At 49.0% G+C, this 25,128-nt stretch overlaps 1 protein-coding gene across 2 annotated transcripts in view; it reads left to right on the top strand.

Annotated features, from left to right (window-relative positions):
- LOC136541632 (protein SLOW GREEN 1, chloroplastic-like) overlaps window positions 1–25,128 on the top strand; it is a 30,393-nt gene that overhangs the window by 259 nt on the left and 5,006 nt on the right. The window contains exons 2-13 of one of the 2 annotated variants that reach the window (XM_066533615.1): window positions 253–393; window positions 643–686; window positions 2,366–2,403; window positions 2,989–3,079; window positions 8,856–8,961; window positions 9,053–9,123; window positions 9,878–9,947; window positions 10,358–10,420; window positions 16,554–16,625; window positions 16,861–16,962; window positions 17,074–17,148; window positions 24,651–24,773. In XM_066533615.1, the coding sequence (XP_066389712.1) occupies window positions 253–393; window positions 643–686; window positions 2,366–2,403; window positions 2,989–3,079; window positions 8,856–8,961; window positions 9,053–9,123; window positions 9,878–9,947; window positions 10,358–10,420; window positions 16,554–16,625; window positions 16,861–16,962; window positions 17,074–17,148; window positions 24,651–24,773 (996 nt within the window). Of the gene's footprint in view, window positions 1–252; window positions 394–642; window positions 687–1,220; window positions 2,251–2,365; window positions 2,404–2,988; window positions 3,080–8,855; window positions 8,962–9,052; window positions 9,124–9,877; window positions 9,948–10,357; window positions 10,421–16,553; window positions 16,626–16,860; window positions 16,963–17,073; window positions 17,149–24,650; window positions 24,774–25,128 lie in introns of those variants that run through there. The other variant, XM_066533616.1, reaches the window with a different exon arrangement.

The following is a 25,128-nucleotide window of genomic DNA, read 5'->3' as shown; positions in this document are numbered from 1 at the left end:
CTAGTATTTGATGTCTATTAACTTCCAACTTTTGGCAAAATTATCGACTGTAGATGTGTACATCCATGTCCCTTTACTGGGTCCGCCCCTGAATGGTGGGACAGAAATTTGTTGCAGCTCTTGATTACAGTATTTTGCATAAAATTAGAAATGAAACAATGACTATCTTTGGGCTTTTTTTATTTTATTTTGGGACCAGTACTTTATTCAGAGGATAAGTTCATCATGAAAGAGAATTTGACTATGTTGTAGGGATGGTTGCTACAATCTGGGCATAGCGTTGATATCAGTGGTTCAAAGATGGTTCTCCATATAACCCACAGGGCGTTCAGTTTTCGATGCTTTGCTGCCAATGGGCGAGGCTTTGGTGCAGATTCTACTAATAAGAGAAAAGTAGGTAGCCTCAATGCTCTATTTCCCTCCCTACTTCCTTCCATCTGCAGCATACTGCATGTTTCTCAAGCACTAGTGTTAGCAAAGAAGGAAATCAAATCATCTTCAAAAGATACTACATATTCCTAATTATGTTAAATTCTGCAATGAAGTTGTGCATCTTGTTCAGTGATTAGGAAAGCCAGTTTACACTATATCTGAAGAAATCGGAGTCACTGATGGCCTATTATGCCTTTGCTTTTCTCCCAGATTAAAAGCAAGAAGAGGCCAAAAGATGTTGCACTTGAACCAAGGTGCTCACCTTGAGCATTGTATTATTATAGGTTTTATCCTCTTCGCACTAGAAACAAAGTATATTCTTATCAGGAACTTTTTGTGATTGGCATTTTTTTTAATAAATGGTGTCTCTTATATTTTTCAACAGTTATAGTTGATTTCAAAGTACAAACTTGTCACGGAAGCTACTCAGATCCTAGAATCACATCCTAACAGTAAACTTTTATGCAAAGTCCAGCCTTGTTTGTCATTACTCGGTGATCCAGTGTAAGAACATTTGAATAGAGCTGCTCCTGCTGATTTTTTTTCTCCTTTTTTTGGTTATTAATTACTACATGGAGTCAAATTGGGGAAAAAAAGAGAAGGAATTATACTAAAGGGAAATTTAGCTATGCAGTTCCAACATTTTGATCAGGATGTGTCTAAACATTTATGTTTACTATAAAAGCTGATTATTAGTACTAAAATTAATATATGTAAACTCTGTGCATACTATGAGGGAGAAAAGAATTTCTGACTTGGTTTTACCATTGGTAACTCCAATGGGCAAGTGAGTAACTCCTGAAACATTAAGGGCTAACTAGCCTTTTAGAGTATTTGTTTTATAGGATGTGTACAAACAGCTTAGAATGCACAATACTGCTTGGTACTGTAGCACGTCATATAGCAGCAACACACGAGTTAAGGTTTAATTCCAACCTAAGTTGTTATCAAGATAGAAGAAAATATGTAATTATATGTGCTATAATATGAATTAGGGGTAATATTTTGTGTTTGTCATAAAATAGATATAAGACAAGATTTTAATTGTAGGGCTACCTCCAATATGAAGTTGGCAACGACTTGTTTTCAGATTAGTGATGAAGATTTATATAAATTTAATTTCCCATCTCAATTTGTTTCTCCCATTTATAGTCACCTCATCTCCTACCAGTCGAATCTACTGGTAGTCCTCTTGGTGGTGTTTGTCCCGTGATGATCTTTGAATCATAACATCATCGCCCTGGATTTTGGATTTTCAGAGTCTGACACCCTTTAATTTAATTCCTATGATATTAAATTATTCCATTCCCTTCTGTTCCTTTTTGTTAATCCAATAATTAATTAACTAAACTCTCTGGATTGAGAAAAGAATCCAAAGATGCTAAGCAAGTCCAATAAGCCATAGGTAAGTAGGTCAAAGAAGCCATATGTAGAAGAGTGTTGCAGATGGTAATGCTGGCTTCTCTGTTTGTTCTTCTTGGCCATATAAGTTCCTCCCATTTCCTCATTCTCTCTGTATGCAATCTTTTTTGGCCTACGTTCTAAACCTTAAACTCTATTTCTTCTTAATGAAAAGATACACAGATGTCCTGCTTATTGTTGAAAGGAAAGTAAGCAATAAATGAGATGGGTAAAATCAGTTGATAATGTGATACATAAGTGAATCATGCATCTAAATCTGAATTTTTTAATTTGTTCATTTGTTTAATGGTGTTACTTATTTCCTTTTTTATGGCTAGAATCTGTTGCTCAAAGCTTCCAACTAAGGATTTTAGCAGCTCTTGATGAAATCTGTTTGTTCAAAGCGTCAAACCAAGGGTGTGACCTGCTGTAAATAGCTCATACTTATTTTAGGACTTTAAAGCAGTACTATGTTGTTTCATACATATCTTTGTTTCTTTAGTCATCAATTTTTTTTCTTCTATTGATGTAGTGAGGTAATGTCTGGAAATCCAAAGAACAGGGACCAATGTAAGTTGGCTTCAATTTTTAGTTAACTGCAATTACTGTTACACCTATCTCTTGCAAAAAGAATACTGTTGCACTCCTGCATGTTCTGTGTGCATTATCCTCATGATGACCAAAGTATTTTGTGTTCCCTGAAATTGCTAAATACTTGATCAATGGCTAAAGTTCATTTAGGCTCTAGCCTATCCATGAAAAACTTATCTGTCTAATCTAGAAATAGTACAATTGTTGATTGACTCACTTTAATGGTTGCCCTACTATTTTATGTTTTTTGTTCATTGTGGAACTCTATTTTTCTATTAACCTGTAAGTCGAACCACTGAGATGTAAAAACCAATTATCTGGATTGATAACCCATTCTTTTGTTTGTCTTACATGAATAGTGACTAGAATCGTTGCTAGTGTTCTGATATAGTTGTATCTCATTGACTTAGGTTTGGTATTCTTGAATTTCTGCTTTTAGCTTTGATATTTGGTATATATGTCATTATTTTGTTACCTTGCCTATTTTTCTCTTCTCTTTACATAAAACTTAACTTTAGTTTTACCAGCTGCATATCTCAATACTTGTTCATTCATTGTTTTTAGGGGTGCCAGAATTAAGAACTGGAAGTGAAAACAAATCTGGTAAACAAGTCATGGATAAGAATTTTTTGGAAAAAGTGGAAGCAGTTCGAAGGTACTGTCATATTTCCTCTATCATCCTGCTTCATTTAGTTAAAAATAACTTCTGTTTTTGTAGGATTAAGTTTATTTGTTCTTTCTGTTGTTGGATATATAAGTAGAAATGTTGCTGATTCTTGACAATTTATAGATGGTACATAGAATGCTTTGTTAATGTAAGTGGAAATGTTTCTGCTTACTGACCAATTATAAATAGGACTCAGAATGCATGGCTAATTTATTACAAAATATGAAATAATTGTGTGAGGCGTTTGGCTGAGCATTCCATTTTAGCCTTTACCTTTGTCAAGGGCGTTAAACCCTCGGGTAGCTGGACCTCGGCTACGTAGCTCGTAGCCTCGATCCGTCTTCTCCGGCGAGGTAACTCTCTGCCGCAGGCTTGGTTGAGAAGAGAGGAGGGAGATTAGATTGGTAATATCTTTCTTCCCCCCAACCAAAAGTCTGTTACAGGGATATAAGGCCATCGACCTCAACTGACCGGAGCAACATACTCCTTTAATTTAGGAACTAATAATAGAAAGCTATTTCTAATTTCCAAAACAACCACTAGCGGTGATCGCGCCCAGCGCGTACTCGTGCGCGCCCACCGCGCGTTCTGCGCGCTCCGCGTCGCGGCGTACGTCACGGGCTCGGCGGCGCCTGGAATACGTGCGCCCGACCATGACATCTCTCCCCCCGTCGAGGAGCAGCTCGTCCTCGACCTGGAACTCCGGGTACTTGGCGCGGAACGGCTCGACGTCCTCCCAGGTCGCGGACGCTGCCGACTCGCCCTTCCACTGGACAAGAACCTGGTGCACCCCGCGAGCCAGACGGAACCGGACAACACGTTCTGGCTCAGGGGCAACGGCGCCATGATGCAGAGGCGGTAGGGGCGGAGGAGTATCCGGCGTCGGCCCCTGGAACTTCTTGAGCAGTCCCACGTGGAACACATCGTGAATGCGAGCCCGGGGCGGCAAGGCGAGGCGGACAGCGACGTCGTTGAGCAGCTCGGTGACGCGGTACGGCCCGAAGAAGCGCGGTTTGAGCTTGCCGATGACCGCCTGGGGAAGTGAGGACGCCGTACGCTGCCGGAGACGGAGGAGCGCCCAATCGCCCACCCGGTACTCGACGTGGCGGTGCACCTTGTCGTAGTGCAGCTTCTGTGTCGCTTGAGCTTGTTCCAGCCGGTAGTGGATGTCGGTCAGGAACTCGTCGCGCTCCTCCATGCTCTTTGCGACAGCAGCCACCCTCGTGTCTCCCGGTTCATACGACCGGAGGGACGGCGGATCGCGCCCGTAGACGACACGGAAGGGCGTGTCCCGCAGCGACGTCTGGTAGGCGGTGTTGAAGACGAACCCTGCCCAGGGCAGCCAACGTAGCCACTGCCGTGGCCTGTCCCCGGTGAGGCACCGCAGGTACATGATGATGATGCGGTTGGCAGCCTCCGATTGACCATCGGACTGAGGATGGAACGCCGTCGTCATGTGCAGCTTGGTACCCATCAGGCGCATGAGCTCGCGCCAGAACGTCGACGTGAAGACCGGGTCCCTGTCCGAGACCATGGACTGGGGCATGCCGTGTAGTCGTACTATCTCGGTGAAGAATGCTTGGGCGACGGACTCGACGGAGTACGAATGCGCCAGTGGAATGAAATGGCAATACTTACTGAACCTGTCCACCACGGTCAGTATGACGGACTTGCCACGGACGCGCGGAAGCGCCTCCACGAAGTCGAGGGCGATATCAGTCCAAACCCCCTGAGGCACCGGTAGGGGAAGCAAGAGTCCAGCCGGATGCAAGTGCTCGGACTTGTACCACTGGCAGACGATGCACGTACGCACCAAGTCCTGGACAAGCTGCTTCATGTTAGGAAAATGAAAGTCGCGCCGCAGGCGGTGCAGCGTGCGCTGAACCCCTTCATGTCCGTCCTCGTGTACAGCCACCATGATCTCTTGGAGCAAAGGCGAGGTCGGTGGTATGTACAGCCGGCCGGCAAACTGGGTTATGCCATCCACGACCGACCAGGGCGCCCTGCGGGAGCCGGCACTGATGTCCTCGGGAAGAGCGACGAGAGCCGGGTCGGTTTGCTGTGCTTGGCGGAGGTGGTCAATGAAGTCAAAGCGCGGAGCCGAAAGCGCGAGGAGCGCCCCCTCCTCTGTGTCACGCCGGGACAGCGCGTCGGCCACGGCGTTCGTCGCACCCGGCTTGTAGTCGACGGCGAAGTCGAAGCCCAGCAGCTTGCCCACCCAATGGTGTTGCGGGATGGTGGCCAGGCGTTGGTCTAGCAAGTACTTCAAGCTGTAATGGTCCGTCTTGACGAGGAAACGACGGCCCCAGAGGTACGGCCTCCAGTGGCATATGGCGTGGACCAGCCCAATGAGCTCCCGTTCGTACGCGGCGAGGGCGCGGTGGCGGGGTGCCACGGGACGGCTGAAGAAGGCGATTGGGTGGCCATCTTGAATGAGCACCGCCCCAAAGCCATGGGACGAGGCGTCGCACTCGACGACGAACGTCTTGGAGAAGTCCGACATGGCGAGGATGGGGGCCGTGGTGACCGCGGCCTTGAGCGCACTGAAAGCCGCGGCCGCCTCGTCGTTCCAGGAGAAGCCGTCCTTCTTGAGGAGGGCTGTCAGCGACGCTGCGACCGAGCCGTAATTGTGGACGAACTTGCGGTAGTAGCCCGCCAAGCCGAGGAAGCCGCGCACCGCTCGCGCCGAGCGAGGAACCGACCAGTCGTGTATGGCCTGCACCTTGGCCGGATCCATGGCGATGCCTGCCTCCGATATGATGTGGCCGAGGTAGGAGACGGAGGTGACATCGAACGCGCACTTGGAGCGCTTGACGAAGAGGCGTTGGTGGCGCAGCTCGGTGTGGACGGCGCATAGGTGACGAAGATGATCCGCCCAGGACTTGCTGTATATCAAGATGTCGTCAAAGAAAACGAGCACAAAGCGACGTAGGAATGGGCGGAATACATCATTCATGAGAGCCTGGAACGTTGTCCGGGCGTTGCACAGCCCGAACGGCATGACCAAGAACTCGTAGAGGCCGTCGTGGGTGCGGAACGCCGTCTTGTGGATATCCTCCCGCCTCATGCGCACCTGATGGTACCCGCAGCGCAAATCCAGCTTGGAGAAGAACCGTGCGTCGTGGAGCTCGTCGAGCAGCTCGTCGACGACCGGAATCGGAAACGCGTCCTTCACCGTGAGCGCGTTCAGCGCGCGGTAGTCGACGCAGAACCGCCACGACCCGTCCGGCTTCTTGACAAGGAGGATGGGGGAGGAAAACGTCGAGTCGCTGCGGCGGACGATTCCCTGCTCGATCATGGCTACGCACTGCCGCTCCAGTTCATCTTTGTGGGCCGCAGGGTACCTGTACGGCCGCACAGCCACCGGTGCCGCATCGGCCTTGAGGACGATGTGGTGGTCACGTGCGCGCGCTGGAGGCAGCCCCTTCGGCTCGGCGAAGGAGCCGAGTAGCCCCTCGAGGAGGGAGTCGTCGGTCGTGGCGGCGTGGAGGCCCGGAGTGGATGGTGGTGCCACGCCACGCCAACAGACGGTGCGCCCCTCCTGCTGGAACGCCATGGTCCATGTAGTGAGGTCCCAGACGATGGGCCCCAACGTGGCCATCCAGTGCGTGCCGAGGACCACGTCGTACCCGGCTAGGGGCATCACGAAGAGGTCGACGTGGAACTCTAGGCCGTCGATGATGATCGGGGCTTGGCAGATCACGCCGGGGCAAGAGACGCGCTCGCCGTTTGCCACTGTCGCCGTGCGCCTAGGGCGCGGCTCGATGGCCAGGCCCGTGCGCCGAGCAGCCGCCTCCCCGATGAAACTGTGGGTGGAGCCGGTGTCGATGAGCGCGACGAAGGATGCGGCGGCCAGGAGCACCTGGAGCTGGATGGTATTGCAGATAGGGACCCCAGCGACCGCGTGCAAGGAGAAAACTGGGGCCTCCGCGTCCGGCGCGTCCTCAGCCGTGGCGTCCTCGGTGGTGGCGATGTCGACGCCGTTGATGAAGAAGATCCGCTTGCAGACGCGGTTGTGCCCGCGCGTGTACCGCTCGTTGCAGTTGAAGCAAAGGCCCTGCCGACGGCGCTCCTCCTGCTCCGGCAGGGACAGACGTTTCACCAGCGGGTGACCGTCCGCCGCGGCCACAGTCGCGTCCGCCTTGGCGATCGGAGGCGCAGGGAGGGCCAGGCGCGGCGCAGGGGCCGGTAGCAGGCCACGGGCTGCGGCCTTGGCAGGCGCTGGCGCGTACTGCTCCCGGAGCTCTAACTGACGCGCCAGGCTCATAGCAGCCGCAAGGGATTGCGGATTGTGGACCTGAACGTCGAGGCTGAGCGGTGGAAGGAGCCCGCCCGTGAACAGCTGCACCCTTTGTGCCTCTTCCAGGGGACCGGCGCGGGGAAGAAGCGCCTGGAAACGATCCTGATACTCCGCGACGGTGCTCGTGCGACGGCAATCCGCCAGCTCGAAGAGGGGAGCAGTGCGGAGAGGGGGCCCGTAGCGCAGGTGGAGCAATTCCTTGAACCAGCGCCATGACGGAGTGCCGTCGTCCGTTTGGACCTGAATGTACCACATCTGCGCCCCGTCCTCGAGATTGTAGGATGCCATCCAGACCTTCTCTTCCTCCATGATCCGCTGCTCGTGGAAGTAGGACTCGCAGCGATTGATGAAGATGAGGGGATCGGTTTTGCCATCGTACCGGGGAAAATCCATCTTGTGGAATTTCGGCGGCCGATCATTGTGGTGCTCGCCGGAGCCCGGCTTGTAGCCCGAGGACGACGTGCGGTCAGAGGTGAGGGAGGCGATGGCCTTGGCGTTGGCCTTGACCGTGGCCTGCAACGTCTTCATGGCGTTGGTGAGGGATTCCACGGTGGCCTTGAGGTCATTGATGTCACCCATGTCGGCTGGACACGACGCGACGGACGACGATGCAGATGATGGTGGCGCGGCGGCTGTAGGTGGTGGTGGGGTGGCGGCGGCTGGCGGTGATGTGGATCGAGAAGGCGAGGATCGCCGGGATCGTGATACTAGGTTGTCAAGGGCGTTAAACCCTCGGGTAGCTGGACCTCGGCTACGTAGCTCGTAGCCTCGATCCGTCTTCTCCGGCGAGGTAACTCTCTGTCGCAGGCTTGGTTGAGAAGAGAGGAGGGAGATTAGATTGGTAATATCTTTCTTCCCCCCAACCAAAAGTCTGTTACAGGGATATAAGGCCATCGGCCTCAACTGACCGGAGCAACATACTCCTTTAATTTAGGAACTAATAATAGAAAGCTATTTCTAATTTCCAAAACAGCCACTAGCGGTGATCGCGCCCAGCGCGTCCTCGTGTGCGCCCACCGCGCGTTCTGCGCGCTCCGCGTCACGGCGTACGTCACGGGCTCGGCGGCGCCTGGAATACGTGCGCCCGACCATGACAACCTTGGCATGCTGTGTTCTTGAATTTCTGACCTTTGTTTTGTCAAGGACTAGCCTACACCTGATCCAGTTCTGCATAGACATCCATATGGTTAATGTCCACTTTGTATCTTTGAGATTATTGTTAGAATTTCTTCAGCTTTGCTTACTTATTCAGAAACATTCCTTACATGAAGGCATGTATCAATCAGTGCAATTTGGATAATATTTCATAATTTGCACCATTATTGCTAGCTCTTGATAATAGATACACTCCTATTTACTATATAGGCTCTGAAAAATATATATATTATTTGGTATATTCCTTGCGAATACTTCTACTTAAGCATTTCTTGTTACTCTCAACTCGGTTGCTTCTGTTCTGTTTAGGTCTGCTCTTGAGAAAAAGAAAGCTGAAGAGAACAAAGATTATCAAGCTATTGATTATGATGCTCCAATTGAGCCAGATAAAAGTACAATTGGCTTTGGTACTAGGGTCAGTTTTATTTTATGGACTTTCTCATGTTTTCCATGGTAAATTAGTAATTGATCTTCAGGTCATATACTTATCAGAATTCTCTCAGTAGGTTGGAATTGGCGTTGCTGTTGTTGTCTTTGGACTAGTCTTCGCTTTTGGGGATTTCCTTCCTTACGGAAGGTGAATCTACATCTACCACACAAATGGGCCACCAATAGTCCGTTCTTCATTACATTTTATCCATAGTGTTTGCATTTTATATTATTTATTTTAAAAATGATTTTCACTTGCCAAGATAGTGCAATGCATTATATAACTGTTACAACCAAGAAGTGTTCTGTCCTTGTCAAATGTCCTGGTAGCATGCAGAATAATGAAAGAGCAGGCAAAACAGGAATATTTTTTTTTTCAAAATTGCAATTGAAGTCAAATTTTGAAAGTTGAAAATTGAAGTCATTGATAAAAAATTCCAGGCTCAGTTAGAATGTTTTATGTTCTCTGTTAAAACTACATTTTCTTGAAAGAAAAGGGCAGGGGCTCTGCCATTCAATTTGGAAAGGAAGCAAAGAGAGTTGTGTGCAGGGTCGCAGGGAGCACCACAGCCACCCACAGGTTGCCCTCAACAGAGCACTGGAACATAAAAAATGCAGAGTTGCAGACACACAAAAACAGCCCCTCAGGGAAATAAAACAACACCAAAATAGTGGGAACTCAAGTGAAAAATAATGCTTCTTATTTAGTTCTTTAGGAAAGCAGACTATATTTTTTAATAAAAACATCAAAACTGGAAGACTTGTATGAGGACTGAAAAGGGGAAGAGCATTCTCTCCTAAGGCAACCATCAGATAACTGTAGAAATGGAATAGATACACTTATGAATATTTTTCTTGTGCTTGTTGTGACTACATTGTACCTCCTAAACTTCCTTTTTCAGTGTTAGCCCTAGCAAAGAAAGTGCAGTAGTTAAACAAAAGCTTTCTCAAGAGGAAGAAGAAAAGTTTAAGGTAACCATTTCTCCCAATTTTGTATGTTTCGTTTGTTTACTTGCATGTGAAAAAAGAAATGAATTAATTAAAAGGTAATATCCATTGATAGACAATATTTCAATGAAAATGGAATATACATTTTTCTATCAGCTATTCACCTGCACCGTAACATTATTTAGGCAAGAATTTGCAGCGAAGAAAATATTTAAACTCTAAATGGCACGTAGCCGAGTATCAAAGAATAATAGCTTGGCTCTAGGGTTATTTAAAAGTGGCCACACCTTAAGTACTCAGGTATTGCACAAGTTCTGAATGTGCAATACTGGTATGATTGTTTTCGAATTGAAGGGCCAAAGAATTGTATTCATTTGCATTCATTTTTGCTAATTTGTTATCATACTAAGATATCATCAGTTCTTTTTTATTAGAATGCACTGCAAGGCTTTCAAGCAACACTGAGCAAGTCGCCTAATGATCCTACCGCTCTTGAGGTGAAGTGCTATTCGACATATCAAATTTGTACTGAAGTTTCTTATGTGCTGGTGCATGTGCACTAAAGTTTCTTAACTGTGTCTATGGATGCTCAATTTTAGATTAGTGGTGTCAATGGGGAACTCCGCCTCTGGTGGGGCGTCTTTGGTGTCCCAGCATAGCAGGTCCCAATTCCTAGTAAAGGAGGAGGGTTGTGTTAGGCGCGGTGAGCCAATGTAAAAACTTAGCCACTTTAATGGAGATGAAACCCAAAAGAATCCCGTTGGGGCGTAACCCTCTTAGCGACGCGCCATGTCGGAACCCAGGTATGGTGTTAAATGAGCAAGGGCCGGGTCGTCACCCCCGTGACGCGTCGTGTCGCGATCTGGACACGGTGTCAAGTGAGCAAGGATCGGGTCGTCGCATCCTTAGTGACGCGCCACATCGGCGCCCGGGTGTGGTGCAAAATGAGCAAGGGTCTTCACACCTACCTCGGCGGGTGCGAAGGGTAAGGAAGCTAGTCGAGCCAACTAGGATCCATTTAGGTAGCTGTAAGGTAGGGTCCCTTGCAGGTAAGTTAAGAGAGTTAGTGGACACAGCGGTTAGGAGGCGTGTAAATATCTTATGCGTCCAAGAGACTAAATGAAAGGGGCAGAAGGCGAAGGAGGTGGACAATACCGGCTTCAAGCTCTGGTACACAGGGACAACTTCAAATAAAAATGGAGTAGGAGTTTTGATTGATAAGAGCCTCAAGGATGGTGTGGTGGAGGTGAGAAGACAAGGGGATAGAATCGTCTTAGTTAAACTTGTCATTAGTTATATGGTCTTAAACGTAATTAGTGCGTATGACCCCCAAGTAGGTCATGATGAGAGTGCTAAGCGGCTTTTCTTGGAAGACTTAGATCGCTTGGTTAGAGCTGTCCCTAGTAGCGAGAAGCTCTTTATAGGAGGTGATCTTAATAGCCACTACATCAAGTGCAGGTTTCGAGGCGGTTCATGGGGGTTTCGGATACGGTAGTAGGAATCAGGAGGGAGAGGAAGTCTTAGACTTCGCCATAGATTTTGATTTGATGATAGCTAACACTTTCTTCCGTAAGAGACAGTCCCATTTAGTGACCTTTAGTAGCGGCCAATACTCTAATCAAATCGACTTTGTCCTTACAAGAAGGAGGGATAAACGAACATGCGTGGACTGTAAGATGATACCTGGAGAATGTGTGGTCGCTCAACACAAGCTGGTGGCTGACTTCCGCTTTCTAGTGCAAGCTCGTGGGAACAAACAAGCTAGGGTTGCTAGAACGAAGTGGTGGAAATTAGAAGGGGAGGCATCAAAGGTCTTTAAGGAAAAGGTCATTAAAGAGGGCCCTTGGAATGATGAAGGCGATGCAAACAACATGTGGGAGAAGATGGCAACATGCGTTCGGAAGGTTGCTTCAGATGTGCTTGTAGTGACCAAAGGGAGCGGATGCGACTCGAAAGACACTCGGTGGTGGAATGAAGATGTGCAAAAGGCTATTAAGAAAAATGAGTGCTATATGCGCTTGTATCATGACAGGTGTGCAAACAACATAGAGAAGTACAAGGTGGCAAAGAAGACTGCAAAACGAGCCGTGAGGCAAAGGGGCAAGCCTATGAGGACCTTTACCGACTTTTGAGTACGAAGGAAGGAGAGAAGGACATTTATAGGATGGCTAGGGCTCGCGATAGGAAGACAAGGGACTTCAACCAAGTCAAGTGCATAAAGGATGAGAGAGAGCAGCTCTTGGTGAAGGAGGATGAGATCAAACATAGATGGCAAGGGTATTTTGATAAATTGTTCAATGGTGAGAACGAGAACACCACTGTTCAACTAAACGACTCGTTTGATGACACTAACAAGCGTTTTGTGCGGAGGATTCAAGAATCGGAGGTCAGGGAAGCCTTGAAAAGGATGAAAGGGAGCAAAGCGATGGGCCCTAATGGTATCCAATCAAGGTGTGGAGATGTCTCGGGGATATAGCTATAGTATGGCTAACCAAGATGTTCAACAATATCTTTCGATCGAACAAGATGCCTAAGGAGTAGAGAAAAAGCATATTGGTACCAATTTACAAAAATAAATGAGATATCCAAAGTTGTACTAATTATCGGAGAATTAAGTTGATGAGCCACACTATGAGGTTATGGGAGAGAGTCATCGAGCAACGCTTGCGAGGAACGACGCAGATATCAACAAACCAATTTGGTTTCATGCTCGGAAGGTCAACCACAAAAGCAATCTTCTTAATAAGACAGGTTATGGAGCGGTTTAGAGAGCAGAAGAAGGACCTTCACTTGGTTTTTATTGACTTGGAGAAGGCTTATGACAAGATACCAAGAAATGTTATGTGGTGGTCTTTGGACAAACATAAAGTCCCATCAAAGTACGTGACCCTCATTAAGGACATGTACAACAATGTTGTAACTAGTGTTCAAACAAACAATGGTAACACAGATTACTTCCCGATTAAAATTGGACTTTATCAAGGGTGAATCTTAAGCCTGTATCTCTTTGCCTTGGTAATGGGTGAGGTTATCAGGAACATACAAGGGGATATCCCTTGGTGTATGTTGTTCACTGATGATGTAGTGTTAGTGGACGAAAGCCAGACGGAAGTAAATAGAAAACTAGAGTTATGGCGGCAGGCCCTTGAGTCTAAAGGTTTTATATCATTGTTTTTGAGGCGCTGCGGCGACGCGCGGCGCCCTACCCCCTTCACAACGCCTAGGCGTTTATGGCAGACGCCTAGGCGACACCATACGATCATCTTAATATATAATGATACTAAAATTCAGAAGCAAATCATACCTTAATATTAGCAAGTCTTAGCATGTAATACCATAATAAATAATGCTACCAGAGTGCTAGTGCACAACGTAAAGTACCAAAATAGCAAATCTGAAATCTCTCATCACTCAATAGCCACAAATTAGTCTCTAATAACATAATATAACTTAATGACTAGTGCTGCAGGGAAAGAAACAGAGGAAGAGAAAGAAACAGAGGAAGAGGAGGGAAGCAGAGGAAGAGGAGGGAAGCAGGGCTGCAGAGGAGACCAAAGAGGAGGCAGGGAGCATATGAGGCGGACGGGTAGACGGTCGACGGAGGCGGGCGAGCAGGTGCGGACGGGCAGGAGCTGTAGGTGCGGTGCGGACGGACCCCTGGTGGACTCGAGCAGCCAGGAGGAGATGCAGGGGCGGACTCGCGGGAGGTACGCGCGGCCGGTGGACTCGAGCAAGGAGCGGCAAGCCTCCGCCTCCGCCTCCGCCTCTGCCGCCTAGAAGCAGGGCCGCCGCCTCTTTTCCTCTCCTCTCTCCATGAAGCTGCAGCGGCCCACACCTGTGGTAAAAGCCCTCGAGCGGGAGGTTTGCCGCGCAACAACATATATGCGGTCGATTCTCGCCCTTTTCCTTCTAGCACAGACGCGACGCGGTCGATTCCCGCCAGTTTTCATTGTGTCCGCTCGATTCCCTGCCCGATTCCGTCTTCCTCTCGAGTTGCTGCTCCGACATCCGCCACAGGCCTCTAGGCGCTCGCCCGACGCCTTTCCACGCCTAATCTCATATGGCTGACGGCATACGCACGCATGCCGTGGCGACCCCGACGCCCAGCACCCTGGGCACGCCTTGTCGCCTAAGCGACGCCTCAAAAACAATGTTTTAGATTGAGCAGAACTAAAACCGAATACATGGGATGCGACTTTGGTGGAGTTGTACAGGAGGAGGGAGATGTGAGTTTGTAAGGTCAAGTAGTGTATAAGAAGGATACCTTTAGGTATCTGGGATCGATGCTACAGAGGGATGGAGATATTGATGCGGACGTTAGCCATAGAATCAAAGCAGAGTGGATCAAGTGGCGACAAGCTTTTGGCATTCTCTATGACAAGAGGGTACCACAAAAGCTAAAAGGCAAGTTCTATAGAACGGCGATTAGACCGGCTATGTTGTATGGAGCAGAATGTTAGCCTACAAAGATTCGACATGTTCAACAACTGAGTGTTACAGAAATGCGTGTGTTGCGATGGATTTGTGGTCACACAAGAATGGACCGAGTTCGGAACGATGATATACGTGATCGCCTAGAGGTAGCACCAATTGAAGAAAAGCTTGTCCAACATCGGTTGAGGTGGTTTGGCCATGTCCAAAGAAGACCTCCAGAGGCACCAGTGCATTGTGGAGTCCTAAGCCAAGCTAATAATATGAGGAGAGGTAGAGGAAGACCGAAATTGATATGGGAAGAGGCAATAAAAAGAGATTTGAAAGCTTGGGATATAACTAGAGATCTATGTTTGAATAGGAGTACTTGGAAAGAAGCTATTGAAGTGCTTGAACCGTGACTTGGGGCTCTTGGTAGGTTTCAACTCTAGCCTACCTCAACTTGCTTGGGACTGAAAGGCTATGTTGGTGGTGGTGGTGTAAATGGGGAAAAAGTGTTTGGAGGATTGTTTGTGGTACACCTTGGAACAGCCTTTTGATCTAAACTTTTTGATTGGGAGTTTTTTTTTCGTCGTACATGCAGGAGAGCTGCATATCTTTAATAGCGGGGAGTGGGGGTGGGGGGGGGTGTTGTTGGTAAAGAAACCCTTACAACACACCTACACCACACACGATTGGAAGTGCACTATTTTCTAATCTTGCCTGAAAATGAATGTTGTTTTGATAATATCCTTCAAATATATTTGTAGCCTCTAATTGATACACAGTTTTAATAGCCCTTAGGGTGTGAACAGAGCACAATTCCTCTGTTATTCGTTCATGTTCAGGGTGGATTCTCTTTTCAAAGAACTGTTAATTTGGAGTCAGTGAAAGACACCAGGTTAAAGTACAGCATGGCCACAAGTAGCAGCTGGGAATTGGGATCCCTGGAAAGTGTTCTTATCAATCAGGACTGCAGATTTCACCACCTTCATAACAAGAAACTACATTTCACAATTCACAACTTCATATCAATGTCCACAGAAAACCTTCGAAAACAGCCTCTAGCTCCATTTTGACATAAACATAAGCACTATGGGTGTGATTGGTTGGTTGTATTCGTTCCATCCAGGCCCATCAGATGCAAGCACCGCATGATTGGTTGGGTGCGCCAGCATTCTAGTCAGGCTGACCCTGTGCAAAAGGAGCCGCCGGGCCTGGCTCTCCACGTGAGATTTTTCCTCGTTCCCATGGAGCCTGGCTGGGGTGGTGCCAGTGCATGCGGGAGGCCGAAATCACTCTTGCGCTTGTGCATCCTGGGAACCAAACAACAGCCCTGCTGGACCAAGCTGACAGAACATGAGAAACCAAACAGACCCTCCTCGCATGTGCCCAGCATGGCTGCTAGGGGCCTGGTTGGCTCGCGCATCCTGGTTGTGTTCGGAAGTCAACCCATCGCCCCCTATATGGATGGAAACAATAATGCTGATGCTCTTGAAGGGGCGAGGCTGAGGGGAATGCCAAGAGCAATGTGAGGAAAAGCATCGGGATGAACAGTTGAGCATGACTTGTTGCTCAGAAACAGTTTATAGTTTCGACCTTTCAGAGACCATAATTGGTACTCTGCTAAGGGCCTAGTTCCCAACGTCGAAAGTAGCTATTGGACCATCTGACATCTAGATGCGGGATTCCCATTAAGAGCAACGTAGGTGCACAGGTGGCTTGGGTGGTATTTAGAGCACTGTTATACACATGTTTGTTTCTCTGGTTGGTATTAGTATGTAGGAAATGAAAATTTTTGGAAGACAACATGCATTTGAATGGATTTTGATCACATCCATTTAGATACTCCAATTTTCATGAAATGTTTTTTATTTAATTTCTACTCTTTTTGTTTCATACTATGTGTTGGAATATAAGTGAATTGCCTACCTCTCCTCATCAGCTTAAGCTTTTGGGTTGAACTGGTTAGTGCATGCAACTTAATATGGTATCAAAGCTAGAGGTCTCGAGTTCGAATCCTGGTTAGCACAATTAAATGAAATAATTGTTGCTCGCTCCTATTCCACGTCTGAGGCCTGAGGGAGCCTCTACGTGAGGGGGAGTGTTGGAATATAAGTGAATTGCCTATCTCTCCTCATCAGCTTAAGCTTTTGGGTTGAACTGGTCAGTGCATGCAACTTAATACCATGCATATTCAGTTTTCATATGGCCACACAGGGTGCAGCTGTATCGTTGGTTGAACTAGGTGAGTATGAGAAGGCATCAACGTTCCTTGAGAAGCTAATTAAGGTGTGCTAATTGTTCGCTCCTTGTTATCATTTAGGCCTTGTTTGGATGCATGTGTATCCACTTCAATCCACATGTATTGGAGTGGATTGGAATGGAACTTAGTTTAATTCCACTCCAATACACTTCAAGACATGTGGATTGAAATGAATACATGCGCATCCAAACAAGGCCTTAGATGGTCTGTCAATCTTATGGAATTATTGTCCTGTACATATACATATTCTACTTGATGCAGGTAATCCCTGATAAAGCAGAAGCATACCGTTTGCTTGGTGAAGTAAAGTTTGAGCTCAAGGATTATGAAGGGAGTTCATCAGCATACAGAAGCGCTTTATCTGTAAGTAAATCTGTATGCGCTTCTATGTTTTGCACTCTATCTTGTGTTGCAACTGCACTACTTCCTGTTCAATAGCACTTTGAGCTATTCACAGACTAACAATTGAAACAGTCATCAGATAATATTGATTTTGATGTTCTCCGTGGGCTGACAAATTCATTACTTCATGCTAAGAAGCCAGATCAGGTGTGTAAAGCTCTATTGAACATCGTAATAGCACTTTGATTTTCGCCTTCTGGGATAGTAATTAGTGTTACTAACATTGGGTATTATGCAAGCTGGTAATTACTCATTAGTTCTGATGACAATACATAGAGTCCATCACTCTATTGGCAATGTGGTGTGGGCCTATAATGTATACTGTCCTTGATACAGTCATAATTGTAGATTGATTAATGCTATTAACAATATTTGGTTAAGCCACGACTTGACTTTTGTAGCATTAATACAATCTGCCTTATCTGTGGGCGGATCATCTGATCATTAGTTTTGTGGGAAGCTCGACCAAAACCCCTGAAGGCAGTATTCATGGAAACTATCCATTCCTGATAATTCTGACTGTCAAGTGTGATATTGATAGCAATTGCATTGGGCTGTGACATTGAAGAGAAACAGGGAGAGATAACAGCAAATACCAGTAACTGGAGAGCACCAGAGACCTTCCAGCAATGACCTTGTGCCTCCAGCAGCACTGATCTCCAATCCTCCATTCGCCTTCACCATTCACCTAGCATGAACCGAAGCAGGATGAAGGGCTGCAGGGGTACGTCATGGTACATGACGGCCATGCGAGCCAATTCCATATGACAGAGATGATTCCATTCTGGGTGGATAAGTGACTGAGGTTGAGCTCAGCTTCACGGTGGGAGACAGCAGAAGTTGAAGACAATCCTGGGGCATGACAGCAAACTGAGCCATAGGCGGATAGCGGGGAGGAGCCGATCTGATGAGATCCACGCAATGGAAAATCGGCTGCAACACCGTCCTGTTTAATCATGGCTAGCCGCGAATAAGAGGGGCTGGGAGCGCAACGCTGGCCTGATTTGCTGCGAGCCACATGACAGATGATGGCTGCAATGGCAGCCTGATGGTGTGAGTGGGTTCAGTGGGTGGGCTAAAAAGATTGGTTAGGTTTAACCTTAAACCACATCCATGGCTTTGATACCATATTAGTGTTACTAACCTTGGGGATTAATGAAGATTATCAGTCCATTAGTGTTGATGACAACATATAGAGTCCACCATGAACCGTATGGGCCTGGATATTCCTAACAATTAGTTGACCGTATTTTTCAAAGCATTGACATGGAAATCTCTCAATAGTTACTAGTGAGTAAATAACTAGGCCTAAACAAAATATGATGACATGTCTTCATGGATTCCTTATCCTTACGTTAATAATGGACAAAGTCCACTTTTTGACTTGGATATGGCTTCATGTTAGATTTACGTTCCTTAGTAATCGAAAACGAGCAAATAATCCTCTCTCTTGGCTCCAATGCAATAGGATCTCGTCATGTGAGTTTTGCTACCATTACAACTATCACAGATTGGAGAACTGCCATTACTATTCGTGTATTTGGAAAACTGCCATTACAATTCGTTGCGTACTTGAGCCTCACTTTGTACACTTGACTCATCCCTGGACGTCTAGACGCATACTATCTCTTCGTACGGACTAAATTGCCCATCTCCCCACCTCACTTACAAGGGCCCACTTGTCTCATCCCCTTCCTCCCTCCCCTATCTGTCTTCCTCATTCTCTCACCTGCACTAGCCGCTGCCTCTGCAACCGCGCTTGCCCGCGGCGCCAACCAGCCTTATGTGAGGCGCCCGCAAAGATCCCTCCATGGCTAATGAGCCACATCATGCGACAGTGTGCATGGAGCCTGCCATGGCCGCAACAAGCATCATCCACATGTGAGCGAACAAAGAGTAGCATGGGGAAGAAGCTGCAGATGGTGGTGGGAGATCCACTAGTATTCACCCATGGGAGCTTTGCCGGAGTTGGAGAAGAACATTCTCGATTGTGGGAGCTCGCCTGTGGGGGCTCCGTCTGATTTGGAGAGGGTGATGAGCTGAAGGATGACGAGGCGACAGTGGATGCCTCGTGCCATCCTTCCTTTTCAGCAGCCTGCCGTCTTCCGCTTAGGCCCGAGCGGTGGCGCGGCTTGGTCCGCGGACGGCGGATCATCTTCTGCTTGGGTCCAAGCAGCGTGGTGGCTAGGTCCGTGGGGGTGACGCCGAGTCCTCGGTGTAGGGGTGGCAACATAGCAAGGTCCACCAGGGCGGGAGGCGGCAACACCGGGGACCATGGGATTGGAGGGCACGGAATCGACAGAGAGCATGGGGGTAGGAGACGGCCACCTGGAGTCACGACGACCTCCATGGCCTGGAGCTTGAGAGCAAGAGAGATTGTGTGGTGAGGATAAGTCTGAAGAGTGGGCCCACAGCAGTGTAAGGTGGGACCCACAGTCAGCAAGGGGAGGGTGAAGGGTGTGGCAGGGGCATTTCTGTCCATTCGAAAATACGGTAGCTCAAGGGTGAGTCAAACTACATCCCAAACATATATCATGGCATATTGTAGGTAGATGAAAAATTATAATGACAAGCCTTGAAATAGACGAATAGTAATGACAGTTCTCCAATCCACGATGGTAGTTATAATAGCAACAGTCCAATTAACCAATATAATGCGAGCGGTTGAGGATGAACACCGCCGTGGTCACCGCCTCTCCTCAGAACTCCGCCGACATCTTCTTAGCCTTCATCATTGACCTCGCTGTGCCGACCATTGTCTGGTTGCGCCTCTCCACCATGCCATTCTGCTGCGGCATGTACGGCGCGGTGTGGTGGCGCACCACACCTTGATCCGCGCAGTATGCTGCAAACACTACAGAGGTGAATTCGCCGCCGCGATCAGTTCGCAGCACACGCAGCTTCTTGCCGCTCTTCGCCTCCGCACGCGCCTTGAACTTCTTGACCGCTTCCGTTGCCTCGGTCTTGCTGGTCAGAAGCTGCAGCCACATGAACCGGCTGCAGTCATCCACCAGCAAGATGAAGTACTTGCACTCGCTGTTCGTCGTCGGTGTGATCGGCCCGCAGAGGTCACCATAGACCAGCTCGAAGGCCTCTGCCGCCGGTACTTCGCCGTCTTCGGGAACGGCAGCCTTCTTTGCTTCTCGGCCAGGCAGCTGTCACACAGCTCGCCTGTGTGCTCGATGTGAGGCAGCCTCCAGACCATCTTTTCCAGCTTGCCGAGGGCGTCGAAGCTGAGATGGCCATAGTGGGCATGCCACAGCCACGGCTCCTCCGTGCGCTGCGCAGCCAAGCAGATGGGCTTCTCCACCTTCAAGTCGAGCAGGTACAGCCGGTTCCGGGACCTCTTCACCTTGGCAAGAAGCCGCTGCTTCCGGTCCCTGATCCTGAGGACGCCGTCCTTGATCAGCACCTCGCTGCCGCGCTCATCCAGCTGGTCAATGCTGATGATCCTTGAACGTAGCTGCGGGATGTAATATACATCCGTCAGCATACGGTGCTCGCCGTTCTGGCACCTGAAGATGATGGTGCCGCGCCCTCGGATCGCCACCCTTGAGCCGTCACCGAACTTCAACGTACCGGTCACGTTGTCGTCGAGCTCGGAGAAGGCTGCCTTGGAGCCCGTTATGTGGTTGCTGGCGTCGGAGTCCAGGTATCACCGCTGCTCCTGCTCGACGTCCATATGTCCGAGGTGGACTTGGGCGCGCAGTTCGTCGAGGTTGACAGCCTTCAGAGCCTTCCCGTGCTCCTCCACCGCCATCATCTCTCCCTTCTCCTTGGCCTCAACATCGTGCAGTGCATAGAACGTCGCCATCAGGAGAGTGTCCTCATCATCATCATCAGCCTGCGCTAAATGAGCCTCAGCCTTCTTCTCCTACTTGCGAATTGGGCACTCCTTTGTCCAATGGCCTGTCTTCCCGCAGCGCCAGCAGGCGTTGGGGTCGACCTTCTTCTCCGAAGAAGCCTTGCTGCGGCGCTTGCCATCGCCACCACGGCTGGAGGAGGGTTCCCCGGACATCTTCATCTGGGCAGCCCACTCCTCTGTCAGCAGCAGCTTGCCGCTGTCCGTCGTTGCTATAGCCTGCTCCATGTGCTCGTCCACCGCCTGCAGACGGCCTGTCACATCCTCAATAGTGAGGGTGGACAGGTCCAGCATCGTCTCTATGGAGAGCGATCTGGATGTACTTCACCGGCACGGAGTGGAGGTGCTTGGAGACCGCCTCTTCTTCATCGATGGTGACACCGTGGCTCCCCAGCTTGCTGATGAGCGACTGCAGGCGGAGGGAGAAGTCCTCCATCGACTCACCATCCTTGAACTTAGAGGTTGGCGTACTCCTGCTTCAGCAGCTGGGCCGTCGCCTTCTTTACGCGATCAGAGGCGACGCGCATCGCTGCAATGGCCTCCCACGCCTCCTTACCAGACTTCTTCGTCCCCAACGGCTCCCGGTACTCCGCAGGCACAGCAGTGAGGATGGCCTCCAGCGCTGACATGTCATTTTCTACATCGGTGCCCTTGTCGATGGCGTTCCAGAGCCGTCGGGCTCTGAGCTTGACCTTCATGATCACCGCCCACTCGCCATAGTTGGTGCGAGTCAGCTGTGGCCATGTAGTGCCGCTGACCTCCCACACCGTGCACGCGACGACCTCCTGTCGTGGCTGAGCACCCCTAGCAGCACTGCCGCCTCCCGCAGCTCCGCTGCTGTTGCCCGTCTCCGAGCCAGGTGCCATCGCCGGCGATTAGTCCGACGACGCAGGCGAACCTGTATGGCTCTGATACCACTTGTTGGTCCCTCACTGTCCTGCACAGGTAAGCAGTAAGCTTACCAGCACACACACTCACTCACTATGGCTAGAGATAGAAGAAGGGGTGAGCACATGCATGCACACACAGCACAAGTACCAGCGTTGGCTAGAGCTCTGCTCTTTTGGTTTGTGGCAACTGAACTGCCTATTTTCATTGCATAGAGGTAGAGTATATACAACTCATGTACCAACTATAAGGTACACATGAGCATGGCTGAGTACAGCCCCAACTACTCCTAGTACTAGCAGTACAATTCCTACCTCAGCCCACTGCCAAGACATGGCTGATGTATTTGCTACCAACTAATATACCAGTGGTGGCCTATTGCCCTACTGCTACAGCAACTAGGACAGCAGAGAATGACGTATTGCCAAATCTGTTGTGCAGCAAACAAAGAGTGAGAGGTCAGCAGCAGATTATGTCTTACATCCCTTAATGATCATGCTGGCAATTTTGTTGCTCTTTTCCCACTTCTCAAGCTTAGTGTTGTAAGTTCTTATTACATGAGCAGACACATTTGCAGCGGGTGCAACATGCTTATCCTCATGTAGTGCGTGGTTTTAGTCCGTGACTCTGAGCACCACTAACACCTCTTTCCATGCAGGATAGTTGGTGCCATTCAGGGGGTTGATGTTGCTAACGAGGCCCGCTAGACGGTGGGTTAGGTGCCATTGGGGGCCTGTCCGGCAACGCCCCCGTGAACATCAGGGCCGGCGCCGTTGACATCGGAGCCCTTGGTGGCACGGCGGCTGCGTTTGCCACGTTTGCCGCGTTGCTGGTAGGAGCTGCTGCCGAACCCACCACCGGAGTTGACCCCAGAGGCCGCTTGTTGAGGGCGTTGGGGCGGCTAGGGCCGATGAGTGCCTGGCGGAGTGGTCGACAGCGGGTGGGGGCTAGCGGCTTGGTGCTGCCTGTCCATGGTAAGCTCCTCCAAGCGCAGGTCGTCACGCATCCACAGGATGGAAGGGAATGGGTTGCTGCGGCGGAGGTGGAGCTCGATGGCAGTGAAGTGCTCGTTGAGGCCTCGGATGATGTTTGAGGACGAGGGTGCGGTCGGTGATGTGCTCGTCAAGATCGCGAAGGTCCTCGGCCATCCGCTTGTAGCGGCGGCAATACTCGGTGATGGGAGATCGCCCTGCTGGAAGGAGCTGAACTCCTGGTTGGTGTAGAAGGCGCGGGTCGTACGGTTCCCGAGGAACTGGTAGATTACATAGGCGGTGGCATCGTGCTGGGAGACGATGTCGGCAAGATCGTCGGAGATGGTGCCGAGGAGCCAGATGTGGACGACATTGTCCATGCGTACCCAGTCCGGGGAGTAGGGCACAACGTCGTCAGAGGACGTGGCGCTCCAAGGAGAACTTCCCGACGGTGAGGAGGAACGACTCACGCCACCGGGCATAGAAGCCGGAGGTGACGTCGAGGAGCAGCGGCACAAGGGCGTGGATGTTCTACACGGTGACGGCCTTAGGCGTGCAGTTTTAGAAGGTCTGCGGCCTCGTGTTGAAGGAGAGCGGCGGCGGGAGGATCGTCGTCGGCGACGGGGGCATCATCAGTGGCGGCTTCCTCGTCGTGGTGCAGCTCCGCGGTTGCGCGCTCACGGGCAGCGCGGTCGAGGGCGTCACGAAGGCGGGCATCGACCGCGTCGTGCTCGGTTTGGGCAAGGCCTCGCGCTCTGCCTCTGCCGCGCGGGCAAGAGCAGCATCGCGGGCGGCCTTGGCTGTGCGCACGCGATCCTCCAGGGCAGCGCGAGCTTTCTCCGCGCACTTGAGGGCAGCAGCATCGGCGGCGAGATCCTGAGGGGCGACGGGGTCGGCCATGGAGCAGCGTTGGAGAGGATGGCGCGCTGGGTGCGGAAGAAAAAAAGGAACAAGTGATTAACCTAGGCTCTGATTACCATGAAAGCAATTGAGATTACATGATTTTGCATTGATCGGTGTGTGAAATACATATACAAGAGTCTGCATGTACTATAGACTAGGAGAACCACGGAAAGATGTCACCGCATGGCTACATGCGGGGATCCACTGGACGTGGTCACCACCAACATGCTTGCCATGCCACCAATCCCTCTGGCTACTGAGTTTCTAGCATGATTGTGTCAAAACCACATAGAGCATCTCAAGAGCTCCTTAAAACAATTCCCTAATTTGTTTTTCGGCAAAAAGGGAAAAAAACTGCACTCAACAGTTTTTTATATGAACTCTCTAAAGATAAGTACTTGTTAATCTTCCCCTCAACTCCAGATATGTGCATGCGTTGCACACTTGTTATCGGCACTTGGTGCTAGTTTTTTTCCCTCCCCGCATGGTTTTCTTTGCTGACCCTGGCTGTGGCTGGCCGGGAGTTGCCAGTTGCCAGCTAGGGAGCTGCAGTAGCCTAGGCTGGGGGCGCCGCCAGCTCACAGGGAAATCCTTGTGGTGGGCCCAGTTTAGCAACCAAATATTGCAAACTATTGGAGAAAGGCAATCGAGCTACCTACTTATTTTGTTTACTTGGTGCAATCATTGGTTTAACAAGTGATTTTTACAAAACTATTGGATATGCTCTTAGTATGAAAACTGGGTTCAATTGGGTGCACAGTGATTGGTCCTAATATTTGAGGGTTGTAAAATGAATGTTGTCTATGCTCTATGTGATCTACACTTATAAGATATCTTTCTAACATGCCACTAATATTTCCATGTTTCCATTTTCTTCATATTTTACTCCCTATTAAGAAAAATTCCATTACTGAATGATTATAATTCTGCAACTTGGATTCTAGTATTGAACTTTTGATTACTTCATTCAGACAAAAAAAAACATGCTGATTTTGATGAATTAATGCCTGCTCAATTTTCTGAAGGCAGTTGATATAATTCTGTTATGCCGTGGAAAGTTGAATGAAAAGAGTCAAACAGGACTAGTGGATTTGGAGGCTGCAAATGACAATGATCGCCAGAAGCCTCAAGATATTGACCCGATCCAAGTAAGTACCTTGTGGTATCATGGGGTCTGCTCTTATTACCTGTTCTTTTGTAAAAACACAATCTTTTGTGTATTGGAATAGATAACTGAACTCATGACAACATAGGTTTTGACTCTAATGGGGGTTTTATGTATGTGCTCTGTTGTGGGTAGCCTGCGTGCAGCTGTAGTGCTCCTTGTACACTGAACTAACAATCCTTTCTTCCTTAATTGAATGGCAAAACTCCTGCCCTTTTATTTCAAAAAAATGATGGGAAGTTTAGGCAAATTGATTTGTAACTTTTTCACAATGTTGTTTAGATACTAAGATAGGACACATGGTCAGTTGCTTATTTACTGTATAATTCTTGTGACTT

Source organism: Miscanthus floridulus, chromosome 3, assembly GCF_019320115.1.
Source record: "Miscanthus floridulus cultivar M001 chromosome 3, ASM1932011v1, whole genome shotgun sequence".
Classification (NCBI taxonomy): Eukaryota; Viridiplantae; Streptophyta; class Magnoliopsida; order Poales; family Poaceae; genus Miscanthus; species Miscanthus floridulus.
The sequence above is the reverse complement of the archived record's forward strand: the minus strand, read 5'-3'. Positions and strand labels throughout refer to the sequence as shown.